Source organism: Nothobranchius furzeri, chromosome 7, assembly GCF_043380555.1.
Source record: "Nothobranchius furzeri strain GRZ-AD chromosome 7, NfurGRZ-RIMD1, whole genome shotgun sequence".
NCBI lineage: Eukaryota > Metazoa > Chordata > Actinopteri > Cyprinodontiformes > Nothobranchiidae > Nothobranchius > Nothobranchius furzeri.
The window spans coordinates 69,559,822-69,576,326 of record NC_091747.1 but is presented as its reverse complement, the minus strand read 5'-3'; the positions used below and the strand labels follow the sequence as shown (position 1 = coordinate 69,576,326).

The 16,505-nt window shown below is 46.1% G+C and overlaps 1 protein-coding gene across 1 annotated transcript in view; it reads left to right on the top strand.

Moving 5' to 3' along the window:
* pik3r6a (phosphoinositide-3-kinase, regulatory subunit 6a) overlaps window positions 1-7,456 on the top strand; it is a 48,340-nt gene extending 40,884 nt beyond the window's left edge. The window contains exons 6-7 of the mRNA XM_054751797.2: window positions 948-1,018; window positions 2,343-7,456. Of these exons, the coding sequence (XP_054607772.1) occupies window positions 948-1,018; window positions 2,343-2,455 (184 nt within the window). The 3' untranslated portion in view covers window positions 2,456-7,456. The remainder of the gene's footprint in view (window positions 1-947; window positions 1,019-2,342) is intronic.
* Window positions 7,457-16,505: the final 9,049 nt, after the last annotated feature.

Here is a 16,505-nt window from a genome sequence, read left to right as displayed (position 1 = left end):
CATAAAACACAAACCATGTTGTAATTTTCTCCTGCTTGTTGTTGTGTTTACTGACGAAGTCACTCGTGTGACTTCGTGCTCGGTCGGTGACAGCTGCTCCCCTGCTGCTTCGCGTCTCGTGGGAAGGGCCAAGCAGCAGCTTACGCGAGCAAGACGTGCTGCTGCAGTAACGTGCTGCTGACGGCTCCGATGGAAACCCGGGGTCAGAGATAATAGGGAGGAGAGGAGGAAAAAAGCGTCTGTACTCTCCAAGAGCCGGAAGAAGTCCCAGGAACTACCCTGGAGTTCCAGTAATGGAAACACAGCTCTTGAGTGTCACGCTGAGCTGCTGCTAATCGATGTGGGAGAGGAAATGTGTTCCTGTGGCTCATCCTCACTTGTTCTTTCACTTTGCACACATGTTTTTTGATTTGATGCCTTCGTGTTAAAGGTTCTGTTGTTGTTTTCTAGTCAATTTCCTGTCAAAAAGTGAAGGTTTTTTATATTTTTGTCTCATTTGACACATATTTTAGGACCTTTGTCTGATTGATGTTCTGTTTAATTTCTAGTTCTTTGTTCTGCTTTCTGGTTCTGAGTTTGGTTTCCTGTTCATTTTCACAGCTCTCCTTATTTCCCCTCCTCCTGTCTCAGATGTGTAAGCAGCTCTTCTCTGTTCCTCATCCATCGCAGCATAAAAACTCATTTTATTTCACTCTTGTCTCTGCCACACAAGTGAAAATAAAGCTTGACAAATGCACAAAGCCACCAGCACAAATAAGCTAGAAAAACAAAAATATAAACAAACCACAAACACGTAAAATAACCACGATTGAAGAAAGTCAGCTTGAAAAAGGCTAGTTTTTCTTTTTTTTTTTTACAAAACAATCAGATGTTTTTCAGACGCTTGCAGTTTTGTGTTTATGTGAATCATTATTAAAAATATATTTTCTTTTGATTTTTTTTTTCAGGGAGAAAGAAGAAGATAAAGAAATGGCAGATTTTCTCAAGTCCAGAATGCCAAGAAATATGAAGAAGACAGGTAGGCCCAGAAGGAAATTACAAATTTACAAATTTAATGCAGAAAGAAAAAAAGGAGTGGATTCAGGTTTTCATCCCAGAGGGCTTTAAAAGATTAACCTCTGTGTCCGCTGGTTGGATTATCACAACACAGTTATTAAAGCCACACTTTGCAATATTTTTATATTTTTAAATCATTTTCTTGAGCCAGTGTGTGCTAAAAGGAGTGTGCGTGTGCGTGCGTGTGTGTGTGTGTGCGTGCTCTGTCTTCTCCATCCCCAGTGAGTCGTGGAGGATGGCTGCTTATACTGAGCCGGGATTCTCTAGAGGTTTCTTCCTGTTAAAAGGGAGTTTTCCTCTCCACTGTCGCTATATGCTTGCTTAGTATGAGGAGTCACTGACACTAGTCAGTGACTTGATGCAATTTGCTGGGTTCCTTATATAGGAAACATTATTTCTGATTGGCTTAATGAACTGACCTGAATTGGAATGTTTATTATGTGAAGTGCCTTGAGACAACTCTTGTCGTGATTTGGCGCTTTAGAAATAAACTTGAATTGAATTAAAAGGACCCTTCACAGCAGGCATGTCCAATCTGCAGCCCGGGGGCCATTTCTGGTCCTCTGAGCAATTTTGTGTGGCCCCTACTCGAATTTTTAGATTGATGAATTTTGTCTCTCCATGTGGGATGTTGAAATAGATCGACACTTTCTAACATGTTCATGTTCAGATTTTTACTTATTAGCCTCTTTTGGATTTATTTTGAAGGGCGCGAATAAAAAAATTCCCTAAAATAATGTTTGCACTTTTAAAATGAAGAAAACCACATTCTTGTGGCCCCCTATGGACTTTAAGCATGACTTTTTTGCTTTACAGGGTTAATGAAATGTCACTCAGACCCCTACCGCCCCACGTGGCCAGAATACCACATTTGCAACTTCAGACTAGTGGACCTCTCTGCTGGGACTTTGATAAAATGAGTTGATTTACTTGGCGCTTTAGTCTGGTTGCAGCCCTTTTCTGCATGTTTTAGATAACGATCACTGCTGATTAGTTTAATTTGGTGATGAATCACTCCTGTAGACACTAAGGAAGGCTGGGAGACATTTCAGCTGTTAGATTAAGGAGCGAGGAGATAGACAGAGGCTTTCAGTTTGACTACAGAGAATTAATAACAGGGGGGCTAAAAGCAGGCAAAACTGCCAAGTGTGCCTTTAAGTTCTGAGACTTTGAGGAAAAAATGTAAAACTTGTTTTTGTTTTTTACAGTTAATCATTAGGTTTGCTGCATTCAGCAGATTACAATGTGCTTTTCTTCTTAATGTGTTCCTGTTCTGTGTTTTTGAGGTGTGTCAACAAAAAGAGGCCCAATCAGAACTCAGCAGAACCCCTCCCCGTTTGCTAAAACTGGTCTGACCCTGCTGAAGGAGTGCTGTGGCTTCACGTGCTCCATCATGTAGGCAAGAGAAGAGCCGACCCAGACTCAAAAACCAAAATGATCATTCTACAGCAGCGTGCATTTCCGGTTCCAACCATTCCCTCTGAGACGGATTCACTGGAGACGCAGCTCTGCAGCCTGCTGAAAACGCTGCGCAAATGTAAAATTCTGTTTATTTTGTCTCTGCTTTTCACTCCAGCTAGGTCACTATTTCTCTTTACGAGTAAATGTTTGAAAGAGTCATTATGCACATCACAGCTCGACCCTGAATCACATATCTTGGGATTTTTTTGGAGCCATAATAATTGCCATCCTTGTGTAGGCACAGCTGTTTTGCAGTGAACATGCCAGTCTGTGCATGGGTGGAACTTTATAATTAGCCCACTGAAGACAACGCTGACATTAATCAGGAATCGTGTTAATGCGAGGCTGAGTGGGATTTGGCTCCAGATCTAAATTGGTTTGACCTTTTGAGAAGTTGTGAACTGAGGAAGAAACTCTGGTGATTTAGTGTTTCAGGATGGGACTCCTTTTCACTGGTTCCTGTACTTTTCTCTGAATGGTGGCTCAAACACCCACATGCATTGCTCTTTAGGTAACAGTTGGTGTTTTGTTTCTATTTTTGTTGTTATCAGAACAGATTATCACCGTTCACAGATGTAGTCGAAGTCAGCCCATTGACCTTAATTCTGCATTATTTGTTTGAATAAACAGGATGTTTCAACACTCGAACAGCTCTAGAAAAGCATCATCCCTCACTTAAATGCCCACACATGAAAGTGCTTTCTGCTTTTTGTCAAAGCTCTTTAGCTCATTTCCAGTAATTTCCAGCATCTACAGAGCTATAAAAATGTTTTTACCTCCCACAGATTCCTGGTGTTTTCGCTTCTGCATCACAAAAATGCTTAAAGGGCTCTTCAAGCCTGCCTCAGAGTCCTGTTCCAACCACACATCAATTTTGAAAATGCAACATAAGTAGGCGTTGCCTGGCGGACCGAGAGGGCGGAGCCGCAGCAGTGACGAAGATGGATGGGTAACGAGGAGAAGCTAGCTTTTTTCACTCTGAGCAGTCATTAGAAGTGGAGGACGTTTCTCCCCCTCCTCACCCAGACAGTCGAGAAGAAAGGGACCAAGTCTATTTGGAGGAGACAAGCGGACCTGAGCCTTATTGTTTTGAGCTTGTGAGTTGACTGAAACCACCGGAGCCGCCCCGACAGATTATTACAAATACAGCAATAATAGCTGCAAACTTACTGATAGGGAACGATCTTTAGAAGCTGTTGAAAGTAATTATTTAGCTTACTCACCTCAGATTGTGCCCAAAATCTCCGTTTTAGGGAAGCGGCAGTCGGCGGGATCCGGCTAATTACTGGAACGGCTTGGACTAATTTGTGAAACGCTCTTCAACCCAGCATAACCCGGTTCAAACTCCATCAAGTTGGTGAAAGAGTCATATGTAAAAAATACTAAACTACAAAATCTAACAGCCAAGCTACTAGTACTCAATAATCATAATTCTAGAAGCTTTTGCTGGGACCCTGACTCAATGCTAATGCTAACTACAGCTAAACTGCAGCATAAACAGTCACTTGCGGCTAATCCGAGCCCATTGCTACGAGCCTGGCTGAGACGCGATGCTTTTATAGCCTACAGCCACAGAGGTCTGACTCCTTACATCGGACTTGGTTACATTTCTTGGGGAAGTTTCACCCATTGGTCGAGACAGATTTCAAACTGCTGTTGTAAATTTGTGTAGAATAATTTTGAGCTGAAGAGGGCGCTGGACTGAAGGGTTTAGGCAGCATTTTAAGTTTTTAAAGAAAATGCACCAAAATACAAAAATAACAACTACACATATCTACAACACTATAACACACTTATTTATACAAATTATCAGCAAAAAAAAAGTTGATTTTGATGTGACTTGCTCTTTAAATGTGTCAAATCAGCAAATTTGAATTTTAAGCTGAAAAGAGTTCATAAACTCGGTACAAAGGGACGTCGTTGGCACTGAGGGTGTAGTTGCATCTTTTAAAGAGAGAACCGAATTAATGGTACTAAATAGTTTACATTGATCACCAAGATGTGTTGTGATTAAATTACTAAAGAAGTTATTTCTGGCTGTTCTCACCGCTTTCTGATACAAAAATAGAGAATCTTTCAGAATTTGTAAGGAAATTTCTAAATTGTCCTTTTTCCATTTGCGTTCATGAGATCTACACCGGCGTCGAAGAGCTATTAGCTATTCACTAAGTCAGTGTTGGTGTTTCATTTTGGTTTGGATCTATGTTTGATATGGAGGTGCAGATGAATGCAGCAGCTTTCTATTTAGTTTGGCCACCAGAAATTTTGATATTCGGCCTCAGCATCTATCAGGGAGTTCTCGTCTCTTCCTGCTACTGCCATGGAGATCCTCACTAAAATTAGATGAGTGCTAATGAAAATGAACTTAATCAGAACCAAGAAACGTTCATGGTGCAACATTTAGAAAACTAGAAAAAGTTCTTCACTCATATTTTAATATACAGTGATCCCTCGTTTATCGCGGTAGATCCGTTCCAGACCTGGCCGCGATAGGTGAAAATCCGCGAAGTAGGGACACCATATTTACAGTACAGTACTATATTGAATTATCGTATGATCACATTCTCTTTTTGTGGGTAAAACTCAAGAAATTTTTTTACTTGTTTTTTTTTATAGTTTTATTACAAAAAGTGCATTTTATGATGAAATTGATGAAAGAAACAGGTATTTGTTGATATTTTGCATAGAAAAATACCGCGAATCTGTGAAAAATACCGCAAATCTGCGAATTTCCCTTGAATAAGGCTCCAAAGCAAAAATCCGCGAAGTCATGAATCCGCGATAAACGAACCGCGAAGTAGCGAGGGATCACTGTATTTGCAGTTGTCTATAGTAGGAATGAATGCCTCTTAAGTTGAACTCTGGGGGAAAAAAAGCTCTGGTGCACCTGTTTCAGCACAGAGAATTCAGCTTGAGGAGAAAGTAGCTTCAGACGGCAGGATTTGGATTCCCATCTGGGCCAGCATGGACTGGGCTGGGTGGTGTCCGTCAGGGTCCTGCACCGGTTTGTTCACACACACACTTCTCAGGAACGGGAAATCTCCGAGCATGCGGGCGGGACAAAAGACACGCAGAAAAGTCTTTGGTGTCCATGGTGGTGTATCCCTTAAATGACGGCTGTGCAACTCAAGACAGAGCAGTGCTGTCTCTTTGTGTGTGTGTGTGTGTGTGTGTGTGCGTGCGTGCATGCGTGCGTGCATGTGTGTGTGTTCCTAAGCAATGAGGAGAGACAGTGAGCTGCAGCAGCTTCAGTCAGAGGCGACGTTTACTTCTGAGTATGCAGAATGATAACGAATGGCGTACGCGCAAAGCTCCCGTTGGTTGATTGTATCCACCAATCGGAAGCTTCCCCTAATGGAAGGTGTGTATTTGAGCTGGCCAGTCAGGTGGCAGTGGGTGTGTTGGACCAGTTTGGTGGCCTTGGTATGCGGGCCGAACAACCAACTGGTTGATCACTGAAAAATACAAGGCCACCTAGAACACTTTAAAAGCCACCCAATCCGGTCTGTGTTGGCTCCGGCTCCTGATATTTGGGCATCTCTCCTCTGATTGGCTAACAGCAATGAGATTCTACCACTGACTGTTTGCTCTGCAATGTTGAAACCTGAAGGAGCTTCTGGTGGAGTAAGTTGCTAACGCTAACAGTTAGCTTCCACTAGCCTACACCTTCTCTGCTGTTTCCTGGACGCTAAACCAACAACAGCCTTCCCCGTTGTGAGTCAAAATGGGTGAGTCCATGAATGTTGAGTGACAGTGTGATGTAGATCTGTCAGCCTTTTAAAATCCTTAGTTTAAAGCTAAAGTCCCCTTAGTTGTCACACACTGATGTGTGTGCAAAATTTGTTCCCCACTCCCCTGGGGAAGCAGGGAGCTGCAGACACAGCCGCGCTCAGGAAGCATTTGGTGGTTTAACCTCCCAAATCCAACCCCTAAGTGCTGAGTGTCAAGCAGGGGGGCATTGGGTCCCTGTTTTTTCAAAGTCTTTGGTATGACCCGACTAGGATTTGAACCCTCATCATCCAGTCTGAGGGCGGACACTAGAAAAGTAGAAAATAGAGGAAGCTACTGCAGGAGACGGGTGTAGGAGACTATTCTTATGTTTAGCCTGCATGACAAAGTCAAAGTGAGGGATCATTTTGAAAACTATTAAGTAAAAAGGTTTGTCAGTGAAGGACCTCTTTAAATGATCCATTCAGACATTGAAGCACCTTTAGATAGTTTATTCTGGGCAAGCTGAAGCCTGTTTCTGACCAGATGTAGTTGGACTTTGACCAAATTATTCACTCTCCAGTTTTTACAAGTCAAAGATCATCTCATGAAGCAGAACTCATTCTGATTTACTGAAGGCTGAAGGGACTGAGGTGGTTGCTGAACAGAGGAACGAAGTGGGAGGGTAACGAGATGTCTGCTGCCGGCGGCTGAGGGGCGGGCGGGGGCACTGGGTGATCTGAACACAATATGAGTCATTCTGTGGAATCACTGAACTCCCCCGAGGAAACCCGCGGTTGAAAAGGTCAAGACTGTCATTCAGAAGCCACCATCATGAGCACCTGCTGCACCCTCTCACACACACACACACACACGTTTGTTAGAGGGATAAATGAAGAGGGTGTGTTTGTATTCAGTGTGAGAACACATCTGTGACGAGAGGTACAGTAGCTGTCACTGCTTTGTTACTATGGTTACCGTGACTTTGTGGTACTCTTTACATTCGTGCGGGTAGCAGGCTGTGGTAGATGCTGTTGTGAAGGCAGAGACTTAGAGGATGTGTGAGTTTAATGATCAGAGTGTTTCCAACACAAATGATCTCAAAGCTGCAAATAAAAGTATTTCTGTTAACAGACGAGTCGCTGCTCAGCGGGCAGGAGCAGCCTGCTTTCTGATCTGTTTACGTGTTTAAAAATGTTATTGTGACACAATAAATACGCATTCATTCTGAGACGGTGGTGCTCTCCTTTTCTGTGTCTGACAGCTAAAGCAGTGTGAAGTTAACATTTACATCAGCGTTCATGTTTATCATCCAGAGTGACTCGCAGCTGGATTTACAAATGCAAGGAATGAATAATCATAATTGTGGTCCGTGAGAGGAAGTCAGAGAACCCACACATGCATGAGGAGAACATCCAACCCCACGCAGGAAGACCGTTTTGGTTCGAGGTAGAGGCGCTACCAACCACACCCTCATGCAGCCTCCTGTGTCTTTCCTTTTCTCTGTTGTGGGCTTGCTGAACCTGAACACCACCCACTGGTGGAACCTCCATCCCTCAGATGTCACACCTGCTGCTCATCGCCCACATCAGTGGTTCCCATTGGGTCCGTGACTCCCCAAGGGGGGGTCAGTGGAGATCCCAACGGGTGCTGAGGTTGTCCGAATGACACACCTTTCAGAGTAAAACAGAACCAGGACGAAAACCATCAACTGCTTATTCACATTGAATGTGTGTATGTGGGAAGGAGTTGGGGTGGGTGGGGTGGGGGGTCCTCAAGGCTAAATCTGGGAACACTGAGCTAAGATGCAGCCTTCCAACACCAGCTCTGACCACCACCTTCTGCCATTTTTGTCACCAGCATGAGGGGTAATGTTCACCTTCGCCTTGTTTGAGTGAGGAGGTGTCAGACACTTTGTGATCTTTGCTGATGGGATTTGTGACTCTCGGCTTTTCTAGGAGAGCTGTCTCTTTTCATTCCCAAACTGCTTTTCATCTAGAGACAAAGGCCGGCTCCAAGAACCCACAATGAAAGATTGGCTTAAACCCAGGAGCCGATTCTGATGGGCAAGCTGGACGGAGCCATCATTCCCATCACTAATCCAGTCACACATCATTGGTTTGACTCATTTAGGTACATTCACCTGCTTCTTAGCTGCTCATTCTCCACTGTCCATCCTTTGTAAACAGGTTAGGACTTTTCCCAGAAACCAGTGATGTTTGAATGTCTTCTGCCCCCTGGTGGAGGATCTGAGGGCTGCATACACTTTACCATTACTAGTAGTGCAACACAAATATGACATTTAATTTACTGATAAAATGTTTTAAAGAATCACAAGACAGACGCGGGACCAACCGTGTTGCCTAGTTTACAGACTGTGCCCATCAGGAAAAGACAGGAGGCAGAACTGGAGGTTGAGGGTCTCCTTGGGAGTGATGAGGATGGCTAGGATCAGGAGAGAGTCCATCAGTGGGACAGCTCATGTTAGATGTTCTGGAGATAAAGTCAGAGAGGACATGCTGAGATGGTTTGAACATGTCCAGAGGGACAGTGGTTACAGAGGTAGATGGATGCTGAGGTTAGAAGCAGGAGGCTGAGAGGAAGACCAAAAGGAGATGTGGTGGAAGATGGAAGAGGACATTAAGTTAGTTGGTGTGAAGGACCCCCCCCCCCCCACACACACACACACACACACACACACACACACACCACAGACATTGGCCCTGCCCCTTTTGCACCTTTGATCCGCACTTTGCTGAGCCGCATTGCTTCGGACATCAGTGAAGTGTGTTACCCATGATCCATTGCGTGGGAATTTAGAGAAGAAGGCATGGCAATGGCTCAAGTGTCTTTAACAAAACATTTATATTCAAGTATAAATGCTCCTCCTTGAACCGTCACCTTATCGTGGTGGAGGAGTTTGAGTGCCCTAATTATCCTAGGAGCCATGTTGTCTGGGGACTTTGTGCCCCAGGTAGGGTCTTCCATGACAAATGGGTCTTAGGTGAAGGGTGAGACAAATAACGGTTCAGAGGATCTTTCATGGATGTACAATCAAAGAGTCGGAGTACCCGGCCTGGAGGGTTACCGGGGTCCCACCCTGGAGCCAGGCCTGGGGTTGGGGCCCGTGAGCGAGCGCCTGGTGGCCGGGCTTTCACTCATGGGGCCCGGCCAGGCCCAGCCCGAACCGGATACATGGGCTCATCCAACTGTGGACCCACCACCAGCAGGATGAACATGAAGGGTCCGGTGCAGTGTGGATCGGCTGGCAGACCGAGGCGGGAGCCTTGGCGGTCTGATCCCCGGACAGCAAAACTGATTTTTTGGACATGGAACGTCACTCGCTGGCGGGGAAGGAGCAGGAGCTTGTGGCAGAGGTTGAGCGGTACCGGCTAGATATAGTCGGACTCACCTCGACACATAGCATTGGCTCTGGAACCCAAGTCCTTGAGAGGGGTTGGACACTCTCCTTTACTGGAGTTGCTCCGGGTGAGAGGCGGAGGGCTGGGGTTGGCTTTTTGTTAGCCCCAAGACTCTCTGCCTGTGTGTTGGGGTTTACCCCGGGGGACGAGTGGGTAGCTTCCCTCTGCCTTCGGGTCGGGGAAGGGGTCCTGACTGTTGTATGTTCTTATGGGCCAAATATCAGTTCAGAGTACCCACCCTTTTTGGAGTTCCTGAGACGAGTTCTAGATAGTGCTCCATCAGGGGACTCCATTGTCCTGCTGGGGGACTTCAATGCTCACGTGGGCAATGACAGCATGACCTGGAGGGGTGTGATTGGGAAGAACGGCCCGCCTGATCTGAACTCGAGTGGCGTTTCGCTATTGAACTTCTGTGCAAGCCGCAGTTTGGCCATAACGAACACCATGTTCAAACATACGGATGCCCATCAATACACTTGGTACCAGGGCAGCCTAGCTCACAGGTCGATGATAGACTTTGTAGTCATATCACCTGACATGCGGCCGTATGTTTTGGACACCCGGGTGAAGAGAGGAGCGGAGCTGTCAACTGATCACCACCTGGTGGTGAGTTGGATCAGATGGCAGGGGAAGATGCCGCGTAGACCTGGTAGACCCCAACACATAGTGAGGGTCTGCTGGGAACGCCTGGCAGAAGAACCTGTCAAGACGGTCTTCAACTCCCACCTCTGGCAGAGCTTTGACCGCATCCCGAGAGCAGTGGGGGACATTGACTCCGAGTGGACCTTGTTCCACTCTGCGATTGTTGAAGCAGCTGTTGCTAGCTGTGGTCGCAAGGTGGCCGGTGCCAGTCGTGGTGGCAACCCCCCGTACCCGCTGGTGGACACCAGAGGTTCGGGGGGCCGTCAGGCTGAAGAAGGAGGCCTACAGGGCGTGGCTGGTCTGTGGGTCTCCGGAGGCAGCAGACAGGTACTGGATAGCCAAGCGGGGTGCAGCAGTGGCAGTTGCCGAGGCAAAATCTCGGGCGTGGGAGGAGTTTGGTGAGGCCATGGAGATAGACTGTCGATCGTCTCCAAAGAGGTTCTGGCAAACTGTCCGGCGCCTCAGGAGAGGAAGGCAGCAACTCGCTCACACTGTTTACAGTGGGGATGGGGAGCTGCTGACGTCAACTGAGGCTATAGTCGGACGGTGGAAGGAATACTTTGAGGAGCTCCTCAATCCCACCTACGCACATTCCGAGGAGGAACCAGAGCCGGGAGACCTGGGGATGGACTGTCCAATCTCGGGGGCAGAAGTTGCTGAGGTAGTCAAACAACTACACAGCAGCGGAACCCCGGGGGTTGATGAGATTCGTCCTGTGTATCTCAAGGCTATGGATGTTGTAGGGCTGTCGTGGTTGACACGTCTCTGCAACATTGCGTGGTCATCGGTGGCAGTTCCCATAGAGTGGCAGACCGGGGTGGTGGTCCCCATCTTTAAGAAGGGTGACCTGAGGGTGTGTTCCAACTATAGGGGGATCACACTCCTCAGCCTCCCTGGAAAGGTCTACTCCAAGGTACTGGAGAGGAGGGTCCGATCGATAGTTGAATCTCAGATAGAGGAGGAGCAATGTGGTTTTCGTCCTGGCCGTGGAACTGTGGACCAGCTCTATACCCTTGCAAGGGTGATGGAGGGGGCATGGGAGTTTGCCCAACCAATCCACATGTGTTTTGTGGATTTGGAGAAGGCTTATGACCGTGTCCCCAGGGGCACCCTGTGGGGGACGCTCCAGGAGTATGGGGTGGGTGGCTTTCTGTTAAGGGCCATTCAGTCCCTTTACCAGAGGAGCGTGAGTTTGGTCCGCATAGCCGGTAGTAAGTCGGACCTTTTCCCAGTGAGGGTTGGACTCTGCCAGGGCTGCCCTTTGTCACCGGTTCTGTTCATTACCTTTATGGACAGAATTTCTAGGCGCAGCCGTGGTGTGGAGTGTGTCGAGTTTGGTGGCAGGAGAATCTCGTCTCTGCTTTTTGCGGATGATGTGGTCCTCCTAGCTTCATCCAGTTCTGACCTTCAGCTCTTGCTGGGTAGGTCCACGGCCAAGTGTGAAGCGGCTGGGATGAGGATCAGCACCTCCAAATCTGAGACCATGGTTCTTGACCGGGAAAGGGTGGCTTGCCAACTCCGGGTCTGGGAAGAGGTCCTACCTCAAGTGGAGGAGTTTAAGTATCTCAGGGTCTTGTTCACGAGTGAGGGTAGGAGGGATCGGGAGATCGACAGGCAGATTGGTTCGGCGTCTGCAGTGATGCGGTCGCTGAGCCGATCTGTCGTGGGGAAGAGGGAGCTGAGCCAGAAAGCCAGGCTCTCGATTTACCGGTCGATCTACGTCCCAATCCTCACCTATGGTCATGAGCTTTGGGTAATGACCGAAAGAACGAGATTGCGGATACAAGCGGCCGAAATGAGTTTCCGCCGTAGGGTGGCCGGGCTCAGCCTTAGAGATAGGGTGAGGAGCTCGGACATTCGGGAGGGACTCGGAGTAGAACCGCTGCTCCTCCGGATCGAAAGGAGCCAGTTGAGGTGGTTTAGGCATCTGGTCAGGATGCTTCCTGGACGCCTCCCTGGGGAGGTGTTTCGGGCATGTCCTGCCGGCAGGAGGCCCCCAGGTCGACCCAGGACACATTGGAGAGGTTACATCTCCAATCTGGTCCGGGAACGCCTTGGGGTCCTGCCGGAGGAGCTGGTGGACGTGGCCGGGGAGAGGACGTCTGGAGCTCCCTAGTTGGGATGCTGCCCCCGCGACCCGGACCCGGATAAGCGAAGGAAGACGACGACGACGACAATTCATGTACATACATAATTACAATAAAATGTTTCCTGTTGGGAAGATGCATGACATGTCTCTTGGGAAACATTAACAGATATGGGTGCCGTGTGAATTTTTGGACACGACAAACAATTTAGTCACTTGTTTTGATGTCATTTCAAGCAGCAAATTAGCACAAACAGCGACCTGCATCCTCTTTTAGTAAGTCGCAGAGATAGGATGCAGCAGTGAAGGCTAATGATGCAATGCTCACTGGCTCATTTCTGCAGTTATTTGCACACTTGTTTTCCAGAAATTCCAAGCTTTTCATCCACTTCCTCCAAGAGCACTTCACAGCAGGCTGCAGTGTGGGTATTGGGACTGGGCCCAGATCAAGCTGTCAGCTTGTAATGGTTTTTATTTATTTTTAGGGATGTCAGTCAGGTCTCCCTCCTGACTTATAGGATGTTTTAATTATTAAAGGAAAATCTGCTACACAAGGACAAATATTACTAGATATATACCCTTATACAAACTTTGAGAAAAAAAACAACCCTGATTTAGCAAAGAAAACACCAACAAATCAAAAGCTCAGGAAGTCAATTATAGAATCGAAGTTCTTCAGAAGTCAGTTTATTCTTCCTCCTGAGGTCAGGCGTGGTATACAGGTGTACAACAAAAAGAAGCTATAACAGAATAAGAATTTACAATATGTACATTTTTCTATATTAAGGGTAAAGAAATAAAAAATAAACTTACTCGACAGGGTGACTTTAAAGAACTCAATGAGGAGTGTATGTTTTTACTAAAGAAAACAAAGTTTCCCCCTTTTATTATTTGATTTTCTCTTATATTTGATATACAAGTCTTTGTGGGTTTAGACTCACGTTTTGATGTGCGATGAGGATTTCTTCAGCTGGAGGTCCAGGGAAGGTAGGTTCTTCCTTTGAAAGAAATTCAGGTAAGGGAAGGTTTGTTTCGTTTTCTTTTCCAACAGAGATCGCTGTGCACTTGCATCTGTTGTCGGATTGATCGGATAAAGTGGCGTCTTGGTGATGACGTCGGCTTCGGTGAAAGTTAACTCGTTTCCTTCCTTTATTTACAGTCTGCACAAGCGTAGAGGGATTAACAACCTCGGTGCTTGGTAAGAAAATTTAAACAATCGTTCTTTGCTTTCCAGCTCCTTCACAACACGCTGCCGCTCGCAGGAGACTGAGGCCCTGTCCACACGCAGCCGGGGATCTGCCAAAACGTAGATATTTTTCTACGTTTTGGCCTGTCGTCCACACGAAAATGGAGTTTTTTCACACGAAAACGGATCTTTTTAAAAACTCCGGCCAAAGTGAAGATCTGCGTTTTCTCCGTTTTGGGTGTCTGCGTGTGGACGGACAAAACCGGAGTTTTAAGGTCCGCAACGTCACTTTCCGCGACAAAGAAATGCTGACATCACGTGTGCGACCTGTGTTTACACTAGCCGACAGCATGGATGCCCTCAGAGCTGCGCTCGCTTTATCAATTGTCCAAGCGCTTTTTGCTTGTTTGTTTTTGCAAGTGGAATTACTGCTCCTTGCGGAAGACCACAGACGAAGGACGAGGTTAAGAACGGGGGAAGTACTGCCGCCTACAGGTCTGGCATGTCCTTAACAACGTATTTATCCGGGTACGTGTGGACAGAGTTTTGTTTTAAATGAGGTGGTGTGGATGCAAGTTTTTGGAGGGGCGGATATTCGTTTAAAAAAAAAAAACTCGGCTACGTGTGGACTAGGCCTGAGAGAGATGAGGGAGACAGGTAGGCAGTTAAAGGGCGGAGTGGAGTAACACAGGTGTGCAGGGAATTGCAATCAGGACGGTGGCTGGGTGGGTGTAAGTGGTGGGAGGAACCGTTACCAGCTCAGGGCCCTGAGCATCTGCCCCGGGACTGGGAGATTGTGGGTTTAAATCCATGGTCAGGACATACCAAAAACTCAGCATTAAGGGGTTCAATTTGGGATTGAACCACCAAATAGTTGCTGAGCACAGTCGTGTCTGCAGCTCACCACTTCCCTGGTTCCCAACGTTTTTCCCAAGGGACCCCGTTTTTTACCAGTAAAATTTTTGATGACCCCCTCCCATTCTCTCTTCCAGTATGAACATTATTAATAAATGATAAAATTGTTCAAGCACATTTTAATATGCTTTGATTCAATAGATAACAGTAACAAAACCAAACAGAGCATAATGTGCTTGACAGTTTCTATTACGTTTCTGAACACGTTGTTTCTTGTAAACACTGATAAATCAATCATTCCTTTCAAGAAACGCTTGACACATAAAATACACTGAGCAAAATGTACTTAAATGTGTATATTACTGTTTATACTAGATTATTTACTGTGAAGGCTGTGATTAATCAACCAGTCCTATCTTTAATGAACTTTTGACACTTGAAAATAAAACAGTGAGCTGAGCAAAATGTTCTTAAAAGTGTGTTACTCTTTCTGTACTAATTATTTCCTGTCTTAATATCAGTAAACTTTTCACTCATGAAAAAAATGAGCAAAATGTAAGCTGTAAACAAGTAATAAATGAAGTTTTAACCCCTTAAAGTGGAGAGGTCCTATCGACCCACTGAGAGGCTTTGGCGCCCCCTTGTGGGGGTCAGGACCCCCAGATTAGGAACCACTGGCCTAGGGGATGGGTCAGATGTGGAGAACTCACTTCACAGGTGTGTGACGACTAACGTGACTTTAATCTATATGCGTACTACATTTGCATCCCCATACTAATGAGAATTAACTTGGCCACGTCTGCTTTCTGCAACTTCCGTCCTTTTCTACAATGAAAGTTTAAAGCTTTGTGATGGTGACTCCTATGTGTGTGGCAGCAGTGTGCAAGAAATATTCGGCCTCCACATCTTTTAGTTTCATGCATTAGTTCTCATTGTGACTAAACAGCAAAATCAAATAAAAATTTCTCCTCTGAGCCACTTGTTTCCATGGATACCAGAAGGACAATACACCTGTGAAGGTAGGCTGAAAAGCTGCATTTGTGATAATAGCTCATGAATACCACAGCTCTGTGGGGTTGTTTTACTATCTTCTTATTCATATCAGCTACTCTATCTCATTCCAAATGCAGCACTAATTAGATTCATCCTCATGCAGAGCTGACACAAACAACTACAACTAATGTAAACAGTGGGAAAACATCAGAGCAAGCATGGAGGACTGATGTGGACACGAGCATCCAGAGGCAGACGTTTAAACGGGAGAATCTCTGCATCTTTTCTGGTTGCTTTTCTCTGGAGTCCTTATGGAAGAAGTTCTATGATCCCCGCAGGACGAGCACTGTGTGTCCTGGCTGATTAACAGTCCACTAGCACCGGGTTTGGCAGCCGCTGGGCTGCAGGCAGCTGGAGCTGCAAGCTCCCCATTCTTTACCTGCATCACCATGGAGATGAGCCGTGTGGATGATATTAAGCGTATGCAGATAACTTTCATTGCATCCAGTTATTTCTGTCCAGCTATGTCAGTCTCCTTCATGTGGTCACGGCGACAGACGTGATCTCGCTTTAGCCCAGGTGACAGAAACATTTGCCATCACTGTCATAGGTAACAAGAGCAGAGACAGCTCTGACCCACGCCTTAGTCCATCTGCATCATCATCATCATCTCTCTCTATCTATCTCTATCTCTCTCTCTCACACACACACACACACACACACACACACACACACACACACACACACACACACACACACACACACACACACACACACACACACACCATGTGGCTTCAAATCATTCCAAGAACCAATCAAGTTAATGAAAGGAAGCAGGTTGCCAGGCCTGATTCTCTGCCCACCTCCCCATGAATCCAGTCATGGATTATGTTATTTTTGGGTTTTATGAGGTGGAATATATAAAAAAAATAAAATAAAAATGATTTTTCAAGATATCAAAATTAAGAAAATGAAATCTTGTTTGAGCAACTCATGACATTTTACACAAAACTCTTGTTTAATAAAAATAAATAAAAACAAAAGTTAGGAGTAGTGAGTCTGTCACACCCACCCTCCCTTTGAGTCAGGTTTGGAC